The following is a 19,870-nucleotide window of genomic DNA, read 5'->3' on the forward strand; positions in this document are numbered from 1 at the left end:
TTGCCCCCAGAAAGAAAGATCAGTTAGCAAGTTCACTAGGGCCTATTCACATTTCTTTTGTAAAAAGATATGTTTAATTCAAATATACTGGAAATCATGAAATCTTTGTGTTTACAGGGGACTAGACATCAGGGCCAATGAATCTATGACTGACCACCTATGGCCCAGGAACATATTTTGTTTGGTGGGCACTGAACCTGAATGTACTTAGACAGAACTCTTTGGTTTTCTGAAGTTCCCACCATTCACTTTGGCTCCTGTAAGCATTTGAGTTTGTGTCTTCTTACAGTTGATAATAGCAGGGAGGTCAAGCAGTTAACTGACTGACTAGCTATCAAGCTAGAAAGTTTCGGGTTTTCAAAATTTTAGCAAATACAATTTCTTTAATCGAATAAAAATTTATGTGGAGTTCTAATACATAAAATAATTAGAGAATGTTATTAGCTTACATATATTAATATGTTCAAATGTATAAAACTAATGAGACATCGAGGCTGTTTTCATGTATATAAAAGTCTGAAACCAGAGATCAAGGTGAACAGCTCCAGTCTTAGCATCAGCATCTGGTTTTCACTTCTCTAGATTGTTTTGGTTATGAACTAAAGAGTGAAAAGAGCAATTTTTGTTTAACAACTGATGTCGTGATCTCCAAAGCCTGTATCCAATAATTAACCAAAACGACTTGAGATTCTCCTGCATACCAGGCACCTGCCAGGTGCTAGAGACACCAAGAAACAGGACATGGCTCAATGACTTCCAGGCATCCAGGCGCTAAAAGAGCAACCAGTCTAGCCTTGAAACTATTTTAATAACTACTCAAAATACTAAAATTATATTCAGCGGCAAGACTAGTACTGTTCCTACCAAGTTTCCTAGCGGTGCCTGCAGCAAGTGGAGGCCCAGATACTCCTCAGCACAGGCTTCGTGTAATCTGAACCGACAACAGAGAGGCAAAGTATGCTACCTTTTGGTCTGATGTCACTGTTTGTTGCTCAACCCTAATTAAGACTGCTATGCGCATCTCATCACACTCATCATAATGTCCTTTAGGCCCTGAATCACCATGCCAGCACTTCTTTTCATGGTCGAGCTAACAGATCTAATTTATAAGTGCGTATATTCTGTGCAGCACGTGTCACTGGAATTCATGCAGTCAGTAGTGGGTTCAGTTTGGATTCCCCACAATTATTGCAAATCCTTCCTTTCTTCCTTCCTTCCCTCCTTTGTTTTTAGAGAACTCATTTTTGAATAGCAAATTATAACCACATGCTTGTAATTAATTTCTGAAATGCTCTTGGTAGCAATAAAATGATAACTGCAATTAAAACTTACCTCTTCCTGGAGTAAACTCAAATCGTATATCATTAAGTTCCTTTCTGGAGTTCCTGAAATACATAACAAATAGCACATTAAAATCTAATGAAGCAGAGTTTAACCAAACTAAATGTATTCCAATTTTTACAAGATGCTACTGACATATAGATAGCATTTAATAGTTTGGGGTTACTTCTAAATACTTCTTCCACTGGAAGAGGCAGTTATGACAATAATAAAGGGAGATATTGTTTAACTGATTGAATTTACCTTATACAAACATGACTGTATCACAAAATTCCAAAACTAAATGCTCCTTTTATAAAATCTACACTAAATCAGTAACCTTAAATTCCATAATTAAAAATTTCAGAAGCTTTTAGTCTAGCATAAATAGTATTCAATACATTTTTCATATTTTTCCTGGGAAAATAGTATTTTATCAAATTATTTTTACTTTTTTTAAGTTTTTTTTTTAAATTTTGATGTGGACCATTTTTAAAGTTTTTATTGAATTTGTCACACGACTGCTTCTATTTTTTGTTTTGGTTTTTTGGCCGTGAAGCCTGTGGGATCTTAGCTCCCCGGCCAGGGATCGAACCCACACCCCCTGCATTGGAAGGTGAAGTCTTAAACACTGTACCATCAGGGAAGTCCCCTCAAATTATTTTTAAAAGTGAAACAAACAAGGAAGATAGCCTTAGCGATAAACTTCACGACAGCACTATACATTAAATCATACAACAAAAATGTCCAGAATAAGATGTGTATTTTGTTGTTAAAAATTTTATCTAAATAAGTAGAGGGGGACCTCTGAATGCTATGAAATTGCCCACTGAATATACAAAACTTTTAAGAAATTTAAAATGCTTACATAAAACTACAATAGACACATATATGTACGTTCAATCAAAATATCAAATGACACTGGGGAAATATGGAACAAATAAGCATCTAAGATGTGAGTTTTCCATTCATATTAATTTCAAGACATAATAGTAAGGGCCAGTGAGTTATAATTAGAATGGTTTTATTTTCTCATAAGAACACTAAAATATTATGAGTAACTCTCGACAGATGCTAGAATTAAAGTTAATTAAAAAAAAAACTTTTAAGAAACTGTAGTAGGACACATGAAATAGTAATTTCTGTATGCATTCAACTCTTTGCTCAGCTGCCAAGAGTGACAGACACAGAGACAGAGATGGTCTGAATATCAAGCCCTGAACATCCTCCTTCCGGTGCCAGGAAAGTCTGATCAAACCCTTTGATACTCCAGTTTGATACTCTAGAACTCTGGTAATGTCTCCTGGTCTCTAGGTACAGTGCCCGAATCTTGATGATGTCAGTCTATGGGCCCTTTTTGGTCCATAGCCTGATGGTGGTTCTTTATGTCCTACCACATCCTATGACACCAAGTGTGAGGAGGCCCAGAATGATGACAAAGGCATGGTACCAACTGAGAGAAAGCCCTTCTCCCAGGGCCTGGAGAAGCTGACCCAAGTCTAATACCTTCCACAACCAGAGAGGTAAAGGGTCAGGAACTCCAGAGACAATCAAGCCCAGGCTACCGACATGAGAACCTGGAACCTCAGCATCTCCTCTCGGGTGTCCGCACCACGACTTTACCGCTACTCCTCTCAAAGACAGAATGGGAACTAGCGGACATTAGCAATTCCTATAGCTGTGCTTCTTTCAGGACCTTCTGAGAATCTGAAAACTGTGAAAATTGTGAATGCTCCCGCTAAAAAAGCAGACACATGACTGACACATGAAATTGCAGGCAACTGTAGATGGTTCAGAGATCATCTTGGACCCCAGGCAAAGCAAGCCTGCCCCGGAGGTGGAGTAGGCCATGAACAACCAGTGCCTGCACTGGAAGGGCTGTCTGCATGTTGCCTGAATTTTCTTAATAAACTACAATGTCACTGCACATTACACAGTGTTTTCATATCCGTCGGCAGTTCTCAAACTTTTTGGTCTTAGGACTCTTTTACATTCTTAAAAAGTATTAAGGACCCCTAAGAAACTTTTGTTTATGTCGGTTGTATCTATCAATATTTACTGTATTAGGAATTAAAACTGCTAAGTTTTAAAATATTTATTAATTCACTTGAAAATGAAAATAATTAGCCCATCACACGTTAATGTCAATTTTTTTTTTTTTTTTTGCGGTATGCGGGCCTCCCACTGCTGTGGCCCCTCCCGCTGTGGAGCACAGGCTCCAGACATGCAGGCCCAGCAGCCACGGCTCACGGGAGCAGCCGCTCCGCGGCATGTGGGATCCTCCCAGACCGGGGCACGAACCCGCGTCCCCTGCATCGGCAGGCGGATTCTCAACCCCTGCGCCACCAGGGAAGCCCCCTGCCAAAAATTTTTTTTTACGTAAAATTATTTTACTTTCCAAAAGAAAAACAAATCAGTGAAAAGAATGCATTGTTTTCTATTTTTGTAAACCTCTGTAATGTCTGTCTTCAGGTAGCTGGATTCTTGTATTTGCCTCTGTATTCAATCTGCTGCAATATCACATATCATGTAGCCAGTTACTGGAAATTCTACTGTATGTATGTGAAACAATGAGGGAGAAAAAGGCCAGTACTTTCTTAATATTATAAAAATAGTTTCCACCTCATAAGCTCCTTGAAAGGGTCTCAAGGACCCCGGGGGGTTACAGGACCACACTTTGAGAAATACTGATACCAAATTTCACTGGATCCTGATAATCAACTTTTGAGATATACAAAGCAGGTGTTACTTGTTTCCCATTTTTTGGTGAGTACATTCAATGGTTTTTTTACAAAGTTAATGAGTGGCAGAGTGAGGGCCAACAATTCCACACTGGAAATACCTAATGCAAATACAAATGGTCAATTCCCTTTAACTTTTGAGCGAAAACAAATATTCCCCAACATGTTACACGTTACTATAAAAAGATCAGTAAGCATTCATTTATTTAACAGCCTTGGTTTTGTGCGTTGTGCATCAGCAAAGGTTGAGTTAGGACTACAACAATTCAAAAAGAAAAAATAATCACTAGGAAAGCAAGAATTTATAGTGTGTTGAATAATGAGATGACAGAAGGAGAAAAAAAGAAAAGGAATTAGGTTTGACCATAATTTATGCCCTTGTTCCTTTCCTCTTTTTCTTTGCATCAGGCTTGTCTAAATTAGTTGGTTCTACTAAGGTCATGAGCAGAGAGGTATAAGAACCATACCCTGGGGGCTCAAAAGCAACATTGATGCCAGATTGAGAAAAAGTGTAGCTCATTTTTGTACTCATTTTATTGGCAGCTTTTCAATGTACACCACTCACAGAGATGCAACCAAACACTGTACATATGTCAAAGGGCAAGTCTGTTAATGGAATAGTAACTGTGAAGGGACAGAACACTGGAGGGATCTTGGGACTCATCTCACACTTCCTGGTCAGATTGTAAGGAGTAAACTTAGACCCAGAAATGATAATAGCTTAAGAAAACCTAACAAGGTAATGGTGGATCTGGGTCTAGAACCTACATTCCCAATGAGGGTAAAAACTGGTTCTGGAGAGGTGAAAAAACTCTTTATACACAGGCAGACCTCGGAGATATCGTGGGTTTTGTTCTGGACCACTGCAATAAAGGGAATATTGCAATAAAGTGAGTCACATAAATATTTTGATTTCCCAGTGCATATAAAAGTTATGTTTACACTATGCTGTACTCTATTAAGTGTGCAATAATAGCATTATGTCTGAAAAAACAATGTACATACCTTAATTAAAAAATACAAAAAAAGAGAACCATAGCCAACATATCGTCATGCACATCCTTATTCTTTACATATCAATCCTACAAAAGTAATACATGCCCAACATCCATAATCTTTATCTACATCAACCGTGGCTCAAGTTATGGAGGTTGCCTAGTCATGTCATTCTTTTATGACTCTGAACCTAAAATACCCACCTTTGAAAAGATCAGTGAGTGATTGTGTGTAGTAGACTTGTCCCATCAGGGTGAAATATAGTTGGAAAAATGCCTAATTGGATCTAACTACTGAAGGTCATCCTTTCATAAAGAATTAATCTTTGTTGGACTCATACTTAACACCTTTAATTCAAAGTACATTTACTTTAATTGATATGGCACAAGATACTCCTGATTTAAGGGAAGCTGAAAATAGGTATGATTTAAAGCCAGACACTATGTCTGTGCAACTTTCCAGAGGAAACGTTAATAACTTGAGAGCAACAGTTTCAAGACCCAGGGGACCTTTAATAACTCTTATTAAAAAAACTCTTTCAATCCTAAAAAAAAATCCCGAAACAACAAACTCTTAAACTTGGTAAGGCACAATCCCTTATTCCTTATTGGAGTATATACTGCATCACAGATGCAAATGCCTACAGGGCTCAGGCAGAAAAATTTCTTTCTTAAAATAGGTAATACAATCACATGGCTTAAAAATAAAAAAATACAATAGGGTATTCCATGAAATCTAGACCTCTCAACTCCTGTCACTCATCTTCCTGGTCTACCTCACAGAGGCAATCATGTTGTAGGCTTTCTGTGCATCCTTCCTGAGATTTTCTACATATGCTCTAGCAAATACACATACAGAGTTCCCTCTAGCCTGTTTAATTCAAGTGGGAGATGGTAATAGCATTCTATACGCTGTTGTGCACCTTGCCTTTTATTTAACTTAATAATATACCTTGGAATTTCTCCGTATAGGTTCACAGAGAGCTTTCTCATTCTCTTCTGTTCGTATATAGCTACATAGTATTCTGTTGTATGCCATATCCTTCTTTAACCAGTTACCAGTCTATGAATAGATTGTTTCTAGTCTTTCACTATTATAAACAATGCTTCAATGAATAATCTTCTTCTTATGTCACTTGGCAAATATATGAGTATAAAAATAAATTTTCTAGAAGAAAATTGCTTGGTCAAAGGATACATATATTTACAATTTGCTAGATACTGTCAAATTCCCTTTCATTTAAGTTGTATCAATTTATACTCTCACAAGCAATTTGAAAGCACTACTGCAGGAACGTTAAAGGAGTATGGCAGAAAGTGTATTTAAAACAAAAAAACAAAAACCGGGGAAATGTGGGGACTGTGCCAGCTGGAAAACTTATTCCCCATTGAAAGGGGGCAACCTCTACTCAGCACCACCTGGTTACAATGAAGCAGGATTGGGGCTTAATTTCGTTAAATTTTATTTTTTATGTCCATTCAAAGTGAGAAGTTCCAAGATACAGACTGGAATGCATAGGGGTTTTCTTTTCGCTCTTTCAATTTATCTACAAGGGACACAGTGGACACTCAATGGAGGCCTCTGGCTAAGAGGGTGGTGACGACAAACACATGAGTGAACACGTACCCTTCCTGCTGGTGGAGGTGCAGGAGGTCCGGACAGTTGAAATATATATTTTACAGGATGTGGCACTTTCCTGCACCTCTTAAATTACCATGTCAAGATAACCTGAAAGAGTTACTGCTTTGGGAGGACTCCCAAACTAAAAGACCAGCTCAGAACTGTTTGCATTCCTCAGCTGCACATGAATGTCTCTTAGCCCATGCCAACAAATATATGGGGGCACATGCACCCCCCCAAGAACCAGATGGAAGCAAAATGCGTAGAAGTCCAAAGACCACTCATTGTCAAAGGGCATCATAAACTCTAAGTGTCATTGGCGCTGCATACCCTCCATCACAGGGTGCTCTGGAGTGAGGCTGAAAGTCAACCAGTTCCCCAAGCTCTGAAGTTGAAGGATGTAGTTGGACTAACACCACTCAGGATCCCTGTAAGGGCAGTAGGTACAGTGTTTCCCAGGATCCAGAGGTGGCCTCTCCCTCCTAAGCAGCAGGGGATTTTCTTAGCCAACAACATTCCAGGTGAGGGGAAAGTTGCTGGTGTCCAAGGAAGTCCAGAGGGACTCCTGGACCCCTAAAGTGTCTCCCCCTCGCGGGAGCAGGATGGGGACCTTTCAAACATGTTGGGCTAGGAGTCAGTTGAAGCATCACTCAGCTTGCTTCTTTCCTACTGTTGGCACTGAACTGACGTCCTTTCCCATGGGTTTAGGAAGACACAGGACGCCTCTCCATAACAGGAGGCAGCGAGGTGCTAAGGAGGTGATCCTGCGAAACTGTGGAGAGAGGTCTGAGTTCAGATCCACATGCTACTTGTCTGGCCTCTGGAATCCATTTCCTCAACTATGAGGTGGGGAAAATAATAATTAATAGCATTTACAACCTGCTGGTACGTGCTCGGGGCTTCACATGTGTCATCTCATTCCATGCTCAAAACAACCCTTCAAGTAGGGATGACTATTACCCACATTATTTTACAGATGAGGAAATGGAGGAGGCTCAGAGAGGGTAAAGGATATATCCAAAAGCAGGTATCTGAACAGCACGTCTGGACTAGATTGAGAACTTACTAAACATTACACATCGTCTTTGCCAGCGCACAACCCTTACCTGAGGCTCTATCAGCCCCGCCCTGAGTCTGCAGGGTCTCTTAACTGGTCTCTCCACATTCAAGCTCACCGTCTCCAGAGGAGTCAGTCAGCTTGTACCTGAAAACCTAGTCAGGTCACTCCCTTGCTGAAAAACTCCATTTCCGTCTCCTTATTCTTAAAGCAAGATTCCAAATCCTTAGCATGACCCTCTGAGACCTGCTCTTGTCCGTCTCCCCACCATGACCAGCCACCTACCATGACCCGTGGGCTATACCTTCCTTAAGTTTCTCAGGTCATCCATTTCTCTAAAACTCCACTACTACTGACCAAGGGCAGGTCACCACTATTACCTGCTGCACATGAGAATAAATGGTTTAATGACCAAAGAGTATTTTACCCACACTCACAGGTACCATGCAGATATACACAGAGAAAGCCGCTGATAAAACTAAAGATGTACAGCAGAAGGGAAAAGGGCCATAAAAGGTGAGAGAGCTATTACTCAGGGTGTGACCTCTGGTAGATGAATGTGTAGCCCAGGAAGAAAACTGCTGTACTTCATGAGATGTGAAAAATGCCAATGTAGCGATAAGCTGAAGGACACCTACAGAGTAAGGCCAGTGACAAAAGAATCAGGAAGAGAAAAAAGAAGCTTCCTATGGCCAGGCCACGTTTACCTCACCCCGGGCTTTCCCAGAACAGAGTCTTTAAGTCAGCTATCTAGACTGCCGTAAATGCTGGAGACTCACCTGGACTCATCCAAGCTCACTTTGCAGTTCAGACCCTCACCACCTGCTTCCCCTGACTCACCTGCAGTTTCTTCAGCTTCCCTCACAGATTAAACGAACTGTGTGAAAGCACCACGTGGCTCCCTCACGCCACTAACAGGCATTGTGATGCCCTAAATTTTGAGGCACACAGAAGTGGGCAGAAAGTCACGGTTCCAGTCCTGAATGAGTTTACAATCTGCCCAGAGAATGACAGCTGATCTATGTAAAATCACCGGGAAGACCCCAAGGTAAATACGTGCTTTAAAAGTAGTAGCATAGGGCTTCCCTGGTGGCGCAGTGGTTGAGAGTCCGCCTGCCGATGCAGGGGACACGGGTTCGTGCCCCGGTCCGGGAAGATCCCACATGCCGCAGAGCGGCTGGGCCCGTGAGCCATGGCTGCTGAGCCTGCGCGTCTGGAGCCTGTGCTCCGCAACGGGAGAGGCCACAACAGTGAGAGGCCACAACAGTGAGAGGCCCGCATACTGCAAAAAAAAAAAAAAAATAGTAGCACAGAAGGAAATATCAGACTAATTCAGAGGAAGGAGCATTCCCCCTCTCTCGGCTCTCACTCTATCCATCCTTCATACTCCTGTCAAATTAATCTTCCTCTGGGGTAAAGGTCTAATCACAGAATCATATAATTTTACAACTGAAAGGGGCCCTGGAGGTCATCTAATCCATTTCCCTCGTTCCTCCGGTGAGGAAACAGAAGCCACAGAGATTCAGTGGCTCCCTTAAGACTACACAGCCGGTTAATTCACTCAACATTAAATCCTAAATCCTTACTGATCACCTACTAGGTGTCAGCCCTATCTTAGTAGCCACTCATGGCAGAAAGGACACCCAAACCAGGGACTGAGATTCCTAGATGACGGCTCTTTATTCTCCACTGGTGGTTCTCAAGCTGCAGGCAGGGGATGGAGGCACAATCTCTAAAGAAAGAAGTTTTTTCCCCCAGTAACCCCCTGCCCCTAGTTAAGAATTACTGCATGCAATGAGAGGTGTTATTGATGGGAATTTGTTTCACGTAGGATGGACGTGGTGGCAGAAGTAAAGGTGGAGAGCCACCGCTGTACCCACCAGCACCGTGCCCCAAAGGCCTGCCTGAAACCAAAGCTCTCCTATACGGATGTATCTCCATGTACCACAAGCCATATGCTCCAGGAGTGTGAGAATAGTAACTGAGTCCTATAGCTACCTCTCCCCTCCAACCCCCGGCCTTGCATTTGACTTGCCTCAAAAGAGCCTTTTAGACCAGTGAGTGTCCTAAAAAGTGAAAGTGAACATTCCTCTCAGTGTTATACCTCGACACCCAGAATTATGCTTATAGTCTAGAAAGTATAAGTTCGTAGCATCCAGAATTCTAGTCTACATGAAGCCATGCAGCATCACATAGCTCATGATCAATGTCAAATAGATCAGAACATCATAGTGTTCCCTTTAACCAAAAAAAAGAAGAAAAGAAAAAAAAACAAGAGCAGTTTGGCTCCCCTGGTGGCGCAGTGGTTGAGAGTCCGCCTGCCAATGCAGGGGACATGGGTTCGTGCCCCGGTCCAGGAAGATCCCGCATGCCGCGGAGCGGCTGGGCCCGTGAGCCATGGCCTCTGAGCCTGCGCGTCCGAAGCCTGTGCTCCACAACGGGAGAGGCCACAGCAGTGAGAGGCCCGCGTACCACAAAAAAAAAAAAAAAAAAAAAAAAGAGCAGTGACAGACATACATATGCATATGCACATGTGCAAGCACACATGCGTGCACACGCACAGACACGGGTTTCTTTAAATAAGGTATCTTGACGTACCAAAAAATTTGACCTTACGTGCTGGTTGTCTGCAAGTTTTTCTGCAACTAAAACCACAGGCTAAGGACTCTGAAGCCTCCCACTGCTGTGGAGTGTGCTGAAGGACCCTTTTAGATTTGCAGCCTGCAGGGAGCAGACAATCTGGCTGCCTATGATTTCACACAGCAGACACTTAAATTAGAGGTGCCTATGCAGAGCCTTGCATACAGAAATTTCTGATGCTCTGTACCAGGCTGACACCTATGAATAAATCACATGCAAAAAATTATCATAAATAACCACCTTTCCTGTCTACAAACAATAGTTTTCATCTGGAAAGAGTCCAAACTAGGTTAAGGTTTTGTTCTTTAACAGAAACCTCTTGAAAATCTCCATGCCTGCCAAGAAGAGGACACAGCTGTTTCCTCTCCCCAACCCGATCCACTCTCCAACCTAAACAAACACATCTGATCCGGTTTTCTCCAGGACATACTTTCAAAAATCATGACAGACATAGAGGATAGTGCAAAGAGTAACAAAACAAATACATACGTACCTACCACCCAGAAAATTTTAAATGGTAATAACATTTTTGTCATATTCTCTTCAGAGCCTAATCATAAAATTTTAATAATGTTTGACCTACACAGTACAAAATCAGTTGTGTTACTTCTGAGCTGTGGTAAATCATGAGCAAACAGATTACTGTGTAAGGGCTCTGCTTCCTGTCAAGATTGTGGAACCATATTTCATGGGCAGCAGTCCTCTTCAGCATTCAGAATGTCCAGCGAACATATTTATTGAACCCATTTTCACCCACAGGGAAAAAGGGAGATGCAGTGACCACACAAAAACTTGGCTCATGTGTAGGGCTGGTGAGAACAGAAACATAGTCGAGTTGGAGTTCACGTGTTTTAGTAGCAGGAAAAAAATATTAAGCGCACTTCTTACTTAGGGGTTTTGTGTATGCCTCTTGATTATAATCCACTGATGTAAGTATAGAAGCAGCCTTTGTTAACATTTGTGCCTGAAAGTTTGAAGTGTGTTAGGGTTTACTGCAGAAAACCCAGACTCATCAATGTTTTTGTGATAGAAACCTCTCTTCAATGAATCAGGATCCTGCATCAACATGCCAAGTCAATTATACAATAAAAACATAAAGGTACCCCTAAGACATGGATTCAATAAATGTGCAATTGGGCTCTAGACATCAGGTCAAGGCAGGTGTATTTATGCAGTTTGATATAGTATGTGGGGAGGTGGGCGGGGCTGAACATATTTACAGGATTCCAGGATGAGTAAATTTGCAAGACAATGGAAGCTTACTTCTTTAAGGCACAAAATGCTACAAACTCTATTATGGCCAAGTATCATCTCCCTTGCTAACTATTGATTTGGTTCATTTAATTCTTGCAAAAAAGGACGCAAGTACTTTCAAAATAAATCAAGTATGTAACCGAACATTTGATTATTAAAAATAACAGAAATTAGTTAAAGGGAACATTACACATGCTTGAGACGTCAAGTACTCCAACAGAGCACCTAACTTAGCTCTGTTTGCTTGCAACTAAGACAAAAAAAGGAAATACTGCATGATACAGTTCTTAATTTACCAAAAAGGAAACATGCAAGGCACATTTTCCCCCCTTGGCATTAATACCACGGAGAAATTTTTTATGAAAGCCCCTTTATCAGGGACACTGAGTAATGTCTTCAAATCTATGGTGTAAAAGACAGAAACTTTTTTTCATACAAATGTCTTCAACTATGTGGTGCAAAAGATGGGATTTTTTTTCTCCCATGTGCTGAAGGCACAATATTAAATCTTACCTGAATGATGGCATTTCTGCTGGGAGGTGAAATAATATAGCCAAGGTACATTGTTTCCTGATGATTTACTTCAATAGAGGGAGCTCAAAGAACCTGGAGAAATGAATGGCTATGTGGACAGCTTCCTAATGCCCCCAGAGTGTCTTTGCCAAGTACCGCAATGGGTGATTTCATGACTGAACTCTGGCCAGTACTGGAAGGAGTCTGATGGTCTGCGTGCTGATGAAACACAGATCTTTCACTTTAGCTAAAACATACATGGGAAGCAGAGGTAACACTCTGCTGTGAACTTGTAGGAGACTGACTGACTTATGTCCTCCCCATGAGAGCTGGCTAACTAGCTGCTAAGGCAGGTGGGCTGCAGGCTGTCTGAACTTCAAAAGGAAGCTCTGTGTCTGGCCAAGAACTTGCACATGTGCTGAGCTGAGCACCAAACTTTGTTGCTTCAGAACAGAGAAAGGATAACTTTTTGCTTAAAGCTTTAAAGAATTTGTGCTACTAATCAAGAGAGTCAGCCATAAAAGAACATTAGTAGAGTTGCAACAAATATAAAGTGACTAGATGATAACAAAAGTCTTTAAACCTTAGGTGATCACAAAAGCAGCAAGAACCACGCTTTATTTAAACTTTCCTATTCTTGTAATTTTCCTATTGATTTATATGTATAACTGAATCCAGGGAAACCTACATTAAAGATTAGCAAAACAAGCAAAAAAAACAAACAGAACAAACCCAGGCTCATGAATACAGAGAATAGATTGGTGGTCACCAGAGATGGTGGTGGGGAGAATGGGTGAAGGGGGTCAAAAGGTACACACTTCCAGTTGTAAAGTAAATATGCCATGGGGCTGTAATGTACAGCAGGGTGACTCTAATTAATTATACTGTATTGTATGGAATATTACTCAGTCATAAAAAAGAATAATAATGCCATTTTCAGCTACATGGATGGACCTAGAGATCATCATACTAAGCAAACTAAAGCAGAAAGAGAAAGATAAATACCATATATCACATGTATGTGGAATCTAAAATATGCTACAAATGAATTTATCTGAACAGAAACAGACTCACAGACACACATAATAGACTTGTGGTTGCCAAGGGGGAGGAAGGGGGGATGCATTCGTTTGGAAGTTTGGGACTAGCAGATGCAAAGAACTGTATATAGGATGGATAAACAACAAGGTCCTACTGTATAGCACAGGAAACTGTATTCAATATCCTGTGATAAACTGTAATTAAAAAAATGAAAAAGAATACATATATATGTATAACTGAATCATTTTGCTGTACACCAGAAACAACACTGTAAGTCAACTATACTTCAATAAAATTTTTTTAAATAATAATACTCTTGTATATTTGAAAGTTGCTATGAGAATAAATCTTAAAAGTTCTCATCACAAGAAAAGCAAATTCTGTAACTATGTACTGTGACAAACGTTACTGTGGCGAACATTTCACAAAAATATACAAATATCAAATCTCTATGTAGCACACCCGAAACTAATATAATGCATGTCAATTATACTTCAATAAAAATAAAACAAAATACCCATCCAATGAAGGAGAAAACTATAAAGGCCTAATGAATAATAAGTGTTAATACCAGTGTCCTCTAGGTTAGAAATGTAAGCATAGTTCTCCTTGGCTTTTCTACAGGTAAGATCTGAAGACAATTATATTTAATGATAAATGAGGTTGAGCCAGTATTTCCCCTTTTGATCCATTTCAGAGAAATGGCCTATAATTAAATGTATTTACAAGCTAGTGTGGATGACCCTTTGGCAAAGATAGCATAAATCCTCAAGTTGGACATTTCTGGTATTACTTCGGCAAATGGCTCTTTATAAAATACGCAGTTGCACAGAAAATAACCTTGTTACTAGGCATTTGATAGGTTGTTGATGGGCATCTGAAGGAAATAAATGTATATTAGAGTACATCAGGCCATACTTGTCAGGAGGCTGGATTAGGACAGGACCTTTGTTCAGAGTAATGTGAAAACAAAAATTAAAAAAACCAAAACCTCTCTCAAGGCCAAAAAAAAAAGCAACCACTTGTTTTTGAGACTTGGCATCATGTGATTCTCCAATTCTTGGACCTAACAGGGCTGAAATGGCACAGAGAGCAGAGTGTGAGAAGCTTCATTCAGATTAACATATTCCAAAAAGGCAAAGGGCTGTGAAGGAGTTCATTATTTGCATGATATGACTTAAAGTGAGGGCAAATACCTGGAAGTGTTTACAGGTATTTTTACAAAATTGATTTTCTTTTTAAATCTGAAGATCGCCACAAGCAGGAAAACAGAAATCTGAAGTTTGGTCTTATCTGCTTTCCATGGACGCCCTTTTGAAAACCCCCCTGATGCTCTTGAATGCATGACTCTTCTTATTACTGTAAAGTGGCCCTTAAAACGCAGCCACCGTGTGATGCCTTCTTCCTTCTCATCCTGGCAAACCTTTAAAAGTTAACATTTACAATAAACTTTAGCAACCACTAAATTTGTTCTTGGCCTCTGGAGCACTAATGTATGGCACTCATTACAGTGTTTCAGGAAGAAACCATCCCTTCAACAGTCCCAGAGAAAGTAAATAAAATGGCACTGATGACCTAGAAATCCAACCGTCCTTACTGGAAAATTCCAAGTATCCACAGTTCACCAAAATTGGAAAGACCCGTAGCTGAATCATGGAGGCTACCCTGCAATGGTGCCATGCTGTCTCCTCCACGAAAGGCATATCTGAGGACAAGACTCAAAAGCAGACTGGTGTAATATATCTTATTCCAAATGCTCAAAACAGTCGTTGGCCTGTGTTCAAACACATGCTGTACAAATCATCAAATAGTAAAATTGATTTTCATGTGTGAGTCTTGGAACCATTTGGAGCCATAACTCAAATTTCAGTGATTTTGAAAAACACGCTGGGAATGTTTATTAATCAACACCCACGTGGGTAACCGCACCACAAAGTGAAGGACTTAGCATGACTGCAGGTTTCATACATTTTCCATATCTTAGAATCACTGATTGAAAAGATATACCCAAGGATTTTCTTCATGATTTTTTTTTAAGTGACTGGTCTTTAAACCAGGTCTGTTGATCTTTGACAAGTTTTTGGGACTGACTTAGCTTTTTAGATCTCTTAAGTGAAAATATAATAAAAGAGGTCAGGCTGGATAAAGAAGAGTTCTCACTCTACAGAAATATTTATATGGTACATCCTGCAAACTACTTGCTGTTTGTTTTTTTTACTGTTAAGTTGACAGATGTGCTTTTCATAAAGGAAGTCCAAAAAATAAGTGCCGCTACACTAGGGAGGGGGTAGGGGTTCAGAAAGAAAAGTCAAGGGGCCCTTTCCAAAATGATTAACATATCAGGAGAGCCTCCTTCCATTGGTGTGAGGCAAAATAAAATAATCACTGATTATCTGTCAAGTGTAATGTAATATCAGAGAATTAGTTGATAACAAAAATAAGCAAGCCACTAAATATCCATAAGAAAGATAAAGAGATGGTAAAGGTGAACAATCATGAGCATTCTAAGTTAAAATACAGAATCCAAAAGATGGGCCAGAGGAGCCGAGATGCGATGTCATGTCCTCCCCATGGTGTCTGCCACGTAAGTTCTCAATAAATATTCAAGATTATCAAACTGACTCAAATGGTACACTATTCCTCCTTACCAGCTGCATGACACTGTATTTAATGTAAGTACACCTGACAAAACTCCTAGGTGTGGAGTTAACCAACCCTACATAAATATCCAAATAACCTAAAAAATGAGTTTCTGGGCTGTGGGCATTTAAGTAGCTATGTGGGCCAGAGCTATGATTAAAAGAGCAGATGTCACATTAGGAATGAATCTGGGAGAGGGAAGCAGGGTCTGTTATACTGAAGAGATTTCTGGCCAAGAAGCTATCTGTCATGAGCAGTGAGTCAACAGTCAGCATCCAGGGTGGTGGGCGCAACCTGCATAAGACTCGCATTAAACACAAGCTGTGGGCTCAGCTGCCTGGCACCAAGGCTCTGGGTGGCTGAAAAGTCCAGTTAGGAAATGCTGCTGCTACGGCACCTGTGCACTGTGCTTCAGGCTGCTGTAAGGTCAACATCAGACTTATTTGTATTTCTGTAAAAAAAGGCAAGGGAGCACATCTCCTTATAACTGGCTTCTTCTCCACCTCATGTTCTTTCTTACCCTCTATTTGAAATCTCTGAGTTGGTTTCGTGGGGAGTCAAAGGGAACAAAACATACTTTTCTTGCTTGGTCCACTAAGTCTATCATAGCTTGGATTCTGGAGACAACATTCTTGAGTTCACGTGCCAACTGTAACACTGACTTGCAACATTGACTAGTTATGACATCTTCTGGCAATTCACTTAACTTTCCAAGTCTTAGTATCGCTCTCTGTAAAACAGTAAGTACTTCGTAGGAGGACCAGAGAGAAGGCATGGGAGTGCCGGGCACACAGCAAGCACTCTAGTCAGTATTCGTTAAATATCAACAACAGTAGTAATAAGTACACTCTTTCGCCGTTGAGTTCTTTATGTCTGTTATTAGCCCCTGCCCTGAGATCTATTCTTTCTTATCCCTTCACCTAACCTGAGCAGTAGTATAGGTATCCAATCGTCCACTGAGTCCTACAGTAGATTCTAACCATAAGACCCGACATACATAACAAGATTTCAGGGGGGTAAATGTCTCTATTTCTCCTTAAGAATCCCAATAATGCTTGAATCAATGGGGAGGAGGAGACTGGCACTCTCCAGCTGAGCTTTTTTCCTCTCACTGTTGTGGCCTCTCCCGTTGCGGAGCACAGGCTCCAGACGCGCAGGCTCAGCGGCCATGGCTCACGGGCCCAGTCGTTCCGCGGCATGTGGGATTTTCCCGGACCAGGGCACAAACCCGTGTCCCCTGCATCGGCAGGCGGACTCTCAACCACTGCGCCACCTGGGAAGCCCTCCAGCTGAGCTTTTGAAGGAGACAAAGAGACTGGTAACTGGGCCTGCTTTGGAATCCTCCATAACCCTCAGGAAGTGAAATAAACCCATGAAGAGATGAGAATTCTCCTGATGATCCATCCCATACCTCTTTCTCTTCTGAATAATTTAAATTCTCCACTTTGTTTGGTTAAATCAAAGATCACAGTTTACGTGAAGGTAGAAAGACACGCAGAAGAATGAAACAAGGCCTAAGGTACGCAATCCTGTCTGTGAGATTAGGGGAATTTCCTGAAGAAGGAGACACAACAAAAGCACCCATTTTGCCGATGGTTTGACCAGCATTTCTGACAACTTTCTTTCCTTTGCACCAGAAGACAGCACACACATGTCATTCATATTATATACTCTCCACCACTGAGGGCCTCCTTGGACTCAGGAAGGCCTGAAGGAACAGTGCTCCAAGCTCAGAGTGTTATTTAATTGTGACTCTCATCATCACCATTATTACAGATCTGTCATCGAAAACGCTCTTGGCTATCAGTGACAGCATGGTGCGTTATGAAGATGACACTTCCATGTTTTGTATTCTCAACATTAAAAACCATTTTGGCTCACCAAGTGAGCAGCGGGTGTCAAGCCAAGTATATAACTTTTTAGAACACTAATAGGATCTCCCACTGAGCCAACTGGGAGGGGGAGAGAAATACAATACTAATTTTTATCTGTACCTCAGCAAACTGATCTCCTCCAGCCCGTTGATGTGGCCATAATAAAAATGATCTGAAAGGCTTCCTATGAACTAGAGAATGAATCTGGCTGCCACACAGCTGTGTATTTGAAAGACTTGGAGTTGGTATCAAAGTTGGCCGTTGATGATTCAAGCTTGTTCTGGGAACCTCCTGTGCCCAGAGGGTTATTCATGCTTTTGATTGGTTATGGATGAAAAAATGATTCCCACTCTTGAGGAGTTTTAAAAGCTGGAAATAAGGATGCCTGTGATGATGGTCTTGCTTTGCTTGGGACGCATAAAGACTTGATTTCAGTTCACTCCAGTTATCTTACATGTGATCACCACCGTGCTTTCTTACAAACTCTTTTTAATGTTAGAATAATAGAGTAATGTTACTACTTTTGCAATTCTAAAATATCCTAATGGGTAGTTCTTGAAAGCAAACCAGAGAGAAGAGTTTGATCCTTTCTTACCTTGCCCTCCCTTTCTTCTGACAAAAATAACATAAGTAAAAATATGCAATTCTTTCAACTTCAAACAACATTTTACAGGCCATTTAACTGAGAAGATATGATCAAATGTATCTGGGTGAGTTTTAAATGAGGCAAGCAGAGAAATTCACTCATTCAACTCAGATACACATAGAGGACACATGTAGGCAACGTGGAGTCTTGGGAGGAGAGATCACACAGAGACAAAATGATGTACAGACTGTGCCCAGTGGGCTTACGACCAGTCACAGCATTCAGAGCTGGAGAGAAACTCTATAGGTGAGCGAGCTGAGGTGCATCAAAGGTGTCTGATGTGCTGTCCTTAAGAGAATTCCCATCTCAGATGTTGGGACCAGGAACACCTCTTTCTTTACCTTCCAAATGCCTACCCCATTCTGCTACTTTCCATCCCTACCACCCTCTCCTTAAACACACACACACTTAAAGAGCAAGGGAACTGCTAATACTATGAAGGTAGCGGTGACAGAACGGAGGTCATCCCCAGACTTCACATTTCCTAAAATAAAGTGGCAAATAAATGCTCAAGCACAGAGAAAATTCAAATCTCTCAAGCTAGGAAAAAAATGACTGAGGAATTTCAATATCCCTTTGCGGGTTTCTTACGTTAAAACAGACAAGAGCAGGTTTACCAAAGATCAGTGCGTAACTTCAGAATATTTTTTCTGTGAGATTAGCCCAGATCTGTGTGGCTACTGTGCCATGAGCAAAACTGTGGTACTGTGAAGGCTGCACAGGGGAAGGACTTGCTGCCTGGTGGCAAGAGGATGAACTGGTGAAGAAGACTCACAGAGTGGGCTCCCCACCCTCGCCCATTCCAGTACTTGTTAGTCATTTGGAGGTTACACTCCAGGACTCCATCAGAGTCAGAAACATGCCACCATGTGCCTTTGTGGGAAAACAGATGCCATACTGTTTTCTCCGAGGCATCAGGCAAGCCTAAAGATTCTGGCCCTAGAGTTGAGAGCCCTGCTAAGCTCTGTCTGAAACTGGGCTTACTGTTCTTAAGTGGAGCAAAATTGTTTACCCATATCAACAGACAACAGGCTCAGGAGCAGAGATTTTAAGGGGAGAAAGTGACATATAGTTCCAGGCTTATCTGGGTATCTCTGTCTGGTTGAGCGCTCGGAAGAGCAGTACCCCCTGGATACTCATAAGTCAAGGGCTTCCCACAGATGCCCTGCTTCTGCTTCCTAAAAGCCAGCAGGGAAACCCAGCCACTAGATTCCTACTGCCCACTATAGAGGAAGGGTGAGGGCAAGAGCACGCACACTGTCTTTTTAGGGAAAAGTTAGGAAAGGAGAGGGAACAAAGAGACTGCTATGGAGAAGCTGCTCCTCCACATTTCGTTATTAAAGGGATAAGATGAGAGCACTCAATGATCACTGGACTTCAGCAGGTAAATCACTAAGAACAGATAAGTTTGGAATAACCTAATTTCTTTTCTTTGCTATTTTAATAAACTTTTCAATTTCAAGGGAAAGCCTTAGGCTTGCTTTGTTAAGACTAACACACATTTTGGAACATGGTGTGAATTCTTTCA

The 19,870-nt window shown here is 41.2% G+C and overlaps 1 protein-coding gene across 1 annotated transcript in view; it reads right to left on the bottom strand.

Moving 5' to 3' along the window:
- Window positions 1-19,870, bottom strand: part of STK39 (serine/threonine kinase 39) — a 324,305-nt gene that overhangs the window by 57,824 nt on the left and 246,611 nt on the right. The window contains exon 15 of the mRNA XM_082631371.1: window positions 1,333-1,385. Within this exon, the coding sequence (XP_082487497.1) occupies window positions 1,333-1,385 (53 nt within the window). The remainder of the gene's footprint in view (window positions 1-1,332; window positions 1,386-19,870) is intronic.

Source organism: Mesoplodon mirus, assembly GCF_964341445.2.
Source record: "Mesoplodon mirus genome assembly, chromosome: 8".
In the NCBI taxonomy this organism is placed as follows: Eukaryota; Metazoa; Chordata; class Mammalia; order Artiodactyla; family Ziphiidae; genus Mesoplodon; species Mesoplodon mirus.